At 43.9% G+C, this 6,688-nt stretch overlaps 1 protein-coding gene across 3 annotated transcripts in view; it reads left to right on the forward strand.

Moving 5' to 3' along the window:
- Positions 1-6,688, forward strand: part of RGN (regucalcin) — a 16,233-nt gene that overhangs the window by 6,901 nt on the left and 2,644 nt on the right. For 2 of the 3 annotated variants that reach the window (XM_011938695.1, XM_011938694.1), the window contains one exon: positions 5,733-5,948. The exons of the other annotated variant lie outside the window; for it this stretch is intronic. In XM_011938695.1, coding sequence (XP_011794085.1) covers positions 5,733-5,948 — 216 coding nt within the window. The remainder of the gene's footprint in view (positions 1-5,732; positions 5,949-6,688) is intronic. 3 annotated transcript variants of the gene reach the window in all.

Consider the following 6,688-nt stretch of genomic DNA (forward strand, 5'->3'; position numbering starts at 1 on the left):
AAGGAAGGAAGGAAGGAAGGAAGGAAGGAAGGAAGGAAGGAAGGAAGGAAGGAAGAAAGAAAGTTCTCACTACCTCAGAAGTGTTATTTGTAATGAATCTTGGGTTCTTTATTATTGCCTGAGTAACTTGTAGCACACACACACACACACACAAAATCCTATGATAAAATCTTCATTTGCATTTCCGTCTCTAGCAGAAACTAAAATCTGTATGGTATTTTGGTGGTTTAAGTGAGTTTTAAATACAGGGGTTTTGTTGTTGATGTTTAAATCAGAAATATTTTCAAATTTACAGAAAAAAATAAGAATAGTACAGGCCGGGCGTGGTGGCTCACGCCTGTAATCCCAGCACTTTGGGAAGGCCGAGGCGGGCAGATCATGAGGTCAGGAGATTCAGACCATCCTGGCTAACAAGGTGAAACCCTGTCTCTACTAAAAATAAAAAAATTAGCCAGGTGTGGTGGTGGGCACCTGTAGTCCCAGCTACTGGGGAGGCTGAGGCAGGAGAATGGTGTGCACCTGGGAGGCAGAGCTTGCAGTGAGCCAAGGTCACGCCACTGCACTCCGGCCTGGGCAATAGAGAGAGGCTCCATCTCAAAAAAAAAGGAGAATAGTACAAACAACACTTATATATCTAAACATATTTATCTCTGGAATCCTTTATTTTAAAAAAAAATAGAGATGAGATCTCACTATGTTGCCCAGGCTGGTCTTGAACTCCTGAGCTCAAGTGATCCTCACACCTCATCCTCCCAAGTGCTGGGATTACAGTTGTGAGCCACTGCGCCCGGCCTATCTCCAGAATCATGTGAGAGTAGGTTGCATGTATATCCTATGTGCATTTACCCCTAAAATGCTGCAGTGTGAATTTCCCAAGAACGATGACATATTCTTACATGACCACAGTTAGAGTGATCAACTTAAAAAAGTTTAGCATTGATAGAGTCATTTTATCTGATATACTATTTAAATTCCAGTTTTGTCAATTGTGCAAAAAGTGTTCTTTCTCACATTTTTTCCCTCCAGCACAGGATCCAGTCTAGGATCATGGATTGCATTTCCTTTTCATATCTCTTTGATCTTTTTTAGAACTGGAACATTTTCATAGCTTTTTTTGTTGTTGTTTTTTATAACATTGCCATTTTTGAAGAATACAGCTAGCCCTACCCAACTTCCCCCTTTTTTAATAGGGCATTCCTTATTTAGTATCTGTCTGGTGTTTGCTTGTGATCAAGTTGATGTTATACATTCCTGACTGGAATACTGCATAGATAATGTTCTGTTCTCAGGGTAACCCATCTGGAGGTACACGATGTCCATGTGTCCTCTCGTTGGTGATTTTGATCACCAGGTTAAGGCTCTGTCAGATTTATCTACTGCATAACTATTTTTAATTGCAATTTATAAGCAATTTGTGGGGGTTGTTAGTTATCTATTGCTGGATAACAAATTCCGCTGAAACTAAGAGGCTTAAAATAAGAAATATTTATTATCTCAGATGGTTTCTGAAGGTCAAGAATCTGGGTGCAGCTTAGCTAAATGGATCCAGTTCAGGCTATCTCATAAGACTGCAGTCAAGCTTTCCGCAGGGGCTGCAGCCTCGGAAAAGGCTGGATTCTCTGAAGAGGTCTGAAGGATCCACTTCTAAGCTCATTCACATAGGGGTTGGCAGGAGGCTTCAGTTCCTTAGCTGGTGTGTCTCTCCATATGGCTGCTCAGGACATGGCTGCCCCTAGAACTAGTGATAAGAGGAGAGAGAGAGAGACAGAGAGATAGAGGAGAGAGAGAGAAAATGCATGCACCCAAGATCCAAGATGGAAGCTACGGTCTTTAGCCAATTGGAAGTGACATACCATCACTTCTGCCATATGCTATTGGTCACACAGACAATGACAGAGGGAACTATCCAAGGGTGAGGATGCTGAAAGGTGGGAATCATTAGGGGCTATCTTGGAGGCTGGCTACAACATGGGGAGATACTCTAAGTCCACACAAATATCCTGGTCCTCATTGAAATTTCTCCCTTAAGTTTTACATTCGTTGATGATTCTTTCTTGAACCAAAGTTTACTATGATGGTTGCAGAATGACTTATATGCAGGTTTAAAAGAACTTTATCTACAATTTTAAATTAGATAATGCATTTCACATATATTTCTCATCATAATAACCTTCTAAGTTAGCCAAAGTTGATTCTCCATCTCTGCTATTCCCACCTTCCCACACTGCCGCCTCATATTGTTGGCCCTGCTGTCCTGGCCCTGTGCATGTTCAACCTGGAAGGCAGGAGAGGTCAGAGCAGCTGACTGTAGACTGCTTCCCATCTTCCTGGGCTTCATTCAACCACAGATATGGTCAGGGACAGGTTGAAAGATTAAAGATGAGAATCTCTTGGAAGCCCTTCTGCAGTAATTTCTGCAGGATAAAGATATGTGATTGGATATTTCACCTCCTGGTGAAATTGATTTTCTTTCCCTCTTTTGAGTAGAAGTTGACAGTTCTGTGCTCTCTTCAGCAGCATATCTACTAAAATTGGAATAATACAGAGAAGATTAGCATGGCCCCTGCACAAGGATGACACGCAAATGCATGAAGAGCTCTATATTTTTTTTAAAAGTTTACAGTTCTGAGGCACTTTGTGAGACAAAAATAAAGATGGCCTCCAAGGCCTACATTCTTAGCATGGAGTCTCTGGGCCATCAAGAGACCTCTTAAAATTGTAGGTGTCATTGTGGGTGTAACTATTAGGTATTACTATAATATTCTATAGTACTAATACTAATACTATAATATTATACTTATAATAACATATAGTTTTACTTTATATATTATAATATTATATATAATTATGTTATAATACTGCAGTATTCTGGCAGATGCCTAACACTAGTACAGTAGTATATACCTAATAGGTTACTCTGAGGTGCCCCAGGCCCAGAAAAAGGTGGGGTCATCTTATAGTCTAGATGGATTCTCAAGGTGATTGCATCCTGAAGATATCACCACACCCAAGATCTGACTTGTCTATGCTTGTTACTAGATAATGAAGCTGAGGCTCTAGATTATTCTGTCCACCAAGGAAGAGGCTTTCCAAGCAGCAGGAGATTCATGTGCATGTTCCAGGCCTCTTTTTCTGTGAGGCAGATAGTGTGCAGGGAGAGCCATGAAACAAACCCAACTGACCTAGAGCAGGAAACTGCCAAGGGAACATCTTTCTCCCCAAGGAGGGAGGATGGACCCTGTCTTGCTTGCTATTCAGGCTTCCCATCTACATTGTCTCTTTGGCATCTGTGCCATCTCATTTTCGGCATCTGTTGATTCTCTTTTCCTATGTGAGTCGAGATTTCCATGTTTCTTTGTGTTGCCAAGTAATCTGGGGTTGTGTTCTAGACATTTTGAATATTATGAGGCCCTGAGTCTTACTGAAATCCTTTGGCCGGGCACGGTGGCTCAAGCCTGTAATCCCAGCACTTTGGGAGGCTGAGGCAGGTAGATCACTTGAGCTCAGGAGTTTGAGACCAGCCTGGGAAACACAGTGAAACCCCGTCTCTACAAAAATAAAAAATAAAACAAATGAGCCAGGCATGGTGGCTTACCCCCACAGACCCAGCTGCTCAGAGGCTGAGGTGGGAAGAACACTTGAGTCCGGGAGGTTGAGGTTGCAGTGAGCTGTGATCACGCCACTGCACTCCAGCCTGGGCAACAGAGCAAGACTCTGCTGCTAAAAAAAAAAAAAGAGCCGGGCGTGGTGGCTCAAGCCTGTAATCCCAGCACTTTGGGAGGCCGAGACGGGCGGATCACGAGGTCAGGAGATCAAGATCATCCTGGCTAACACGGTGAAACCCCATCTCTACTAAAAATTACAAAAAAACTAGCCGGGCGCGGTGGCGGGCGCCTGTAGTCCCAGCTACTCGGAAGGCTGAGGCAGGAGAATGGCGTGAACCCAGGAGGCAGAGGTTGCAGTGAGCTGAGATCTGGCCACTGCACTCCAGCCTGGGCGACAGAACGAGACTCCGTCTCAAAAAAAAAAAAAGAAGAAGAAGAAGAAGAAGGAGAAGGAGAAGGCGAAGGAGAAGAAGGAGGGGATTTGGCATGGCGGCTCATGCCTGTGACCCCAGCACTTTGGAGGCCAAGGCAGGTGGATTGCTTGAGTTGCTTGAGCTACTCGGGAGGCTGAGGTAGGAGAATCACCTGAGCCTAGAGGAGGTCGAGGCTGCATGAGCTGAGACCGCATCACTGCACTCCAGCCTGGGCAACCAGAGTGAGTCTAGGAGTTTGAGACCAGCCTGGGCAACATGGCAAAACCCCGTCTCTACTCAAAATACAAAAACAAAAACAAAACAAAACAAACAAACCTAGCCTGGTGTGGTGGTATGTGCCTGTAGCCCCAGCCACTCAGGAGGCTGAGGTAGAATTGCCTGAGCATGGGAGATTGAGACTGCAGTGAGCCATGATCGTGCCACAACACTCCAGCCTGGATGACATATCGAAGAAGAAAGAAGAAAGAAGGAGGAAGGAAGAAGAGGAGGAGGAGGAAGAAGAGAAGGAGGAGGAGGAAGAGGAAGAGGAGGAGGAGGAGGAAGAGGAAGAAGAAATCCTTTGAAGAATGTTGTTACAGTTGTCTTAGCAGGCAATGTATACGTGTAGGTTCAGGCCACAAGTTCCAACCTGTTTTTTATTAGATGTTATTAGGATCTGTCCCACACGTGTGCCACTCAGTGGTCAGTCTGGGACCCAGAAGGAGTTCTATCAGCTCTGCTCTCAATGTCTTCAGTAGGCTAATTCAAATCCAATTCATGCATGTGTAAGTCCAAGTTGGGGTGAGCCTAGGAGATCGTAAACAGCTTAACGGGATTGCGTTCCTAAGCAACTGGCCCTTCACTATCTCTCAGTCATTTCCAGTTTCCTGGACCTCTCCTTTTCATTCCACCAGCCAGAAACCACCCATTTCTATGGCTGCCTCTGGGGCCAAGCAGCAAGGACAGAGAAAGATAATATAAAAGCAACAGTATTTGGCGTCACCCTTTTGGGGCTGCAGCTTCACCCAATGGAGATGAATGTCTCCTTCCCTTGGAGTTTGCATTCCTACAGTTTCCTGCTGCTGGCCATTCTCTCTGTCGTTGCTACCCCTGCTGCAGACTTGTCTGGGGACTGGTGCATGAGAGAATGGAGAAAAAGGAGTGGAAAATAACCTAGGGATTTTCTCCACTCTCTCTGAGCTTCAGGAGTTTCCTTTTCTGCTCCTTGAACCAGATCTAGGGGGTTGCTCTTGGATCTCTGTCTGCACCACAGTGCACATTTCCGGATTTCAGGGTGCGTTGAGTTCAGGCTGGCAGATACCAGAGAAGAAAATGAAGAGCTCACCATCAATTCCATGGTACTTCTACGTCTGCTGTTCTTCCCTGAGCTACCTGCTAATATTTGCTTTTCAGAGTTCTAAGACGGCTGTGCCATGTATTTTATCCAGGTTTTATAGCTGTACTCAGTGGGAGAAAATGAGGTTCATGCATGTTTACTCCTTCTTATTTTGAACCAGAACCTCTAGGCACAGTTTTAATTTGCATTATACGCAAGGTAATTGTCATTTTTTAAAAATATATAGGGCCCAGATTAGAACTGTATAATTATTTCCTTTGATTTAATCACTGGAAAAGATCCCTGGTGAGAAAGGATGGTGTCGGGCATGGGGCAAGATGCTGTGGGGCAGAGCTTAGTGCTCTTTGGTTTTCATAGGCACCATGGCTGAGGAAACAGCTCCGGCAGTTCTTGAGCGGCACCAGGGAGCCCTGTACTCCCTCTTTCCTGACCACCACGTGAAAAAGTACTTTGACCAGGTGGACATCTCCAATGGTTTGGATTGGTCGCTAGACCACAAAATCTTCTATTACATTGACAGCCTGTCCTACTCCGTGGATGCCTTTGACTATGACCTGCAGACAGGACAGATCTGTATGTATTTTTCATTATTTGTCTCAGTGCTGCTGGTATTGTTTTCATATGTTTGTGACTAGTAAGGCGCCTCTCCCTCGCCTCATGTGAAGAGGTCCTTACTTAAATGGAGAGCTTTCTGATGCTACTATTCCAATATAGTAATGATAGCACAGACTTGACTGCGCTGCCAGTCAAATCATGGCCCTCAACATATTTAAATATGGCAAGAGTTTGGCATAATGTGGATAGATCTGGGGAAGCTAATAAAAAATAATTAATACAAATATAGATTCTCAATCCTCTTCCTTGCCATCATCACCAGAAAGAGGCTCACTGCAAAAGGGATCCTGTTCTACCAGGAGGTGCCTAAAGGCAGATAATACTTAACGGAATATTGGTGCAAAAGAACAGAAACCTTGAGGTTTTTGATTGCTGTTTCTTGTTTGTACTTTAGTTAACCATAGGCAAGTACTCAGAAGCTAATTACCAACCTTTCAAAATGGAAACGCAAAAAAAAAGTAATTGCACGTTGTCCAACTCCATCAATATGCTTGAAAGGAGCCATAGTTGGAAAATGGGAGGGAAGGAATTCTTTAGAATCTAGAAGGGAGTCCTTGAAACTGTTTCATGAAAGGTGCCAAACCTTTTATGAAACAAAAGAGCAACACTAATAATAAAAATGACTTCGAAAAAATATCCCCAGAACTCTGCATGCAGATTTAATCAGAGGCAAACTATTCTGGTGCAGATGTTTTGCT

Source organism: Colobus angolensis, unplaced genomic scaffold, assembly GCF_000951035.1.
Source record: "Colobus angolensis palliatus isolate OR3802 unplaced genomic scaffold, Cang.pa_1.0 Scaffold176, whole genome shotgun sequence".
Taxonomy (NCBI): domain Eukaryota; kingdom Metazoa; phylum Chordata; class Mammalia; order Primates; family Cercopithecidae; genus Colobus; species Colobus angolensis.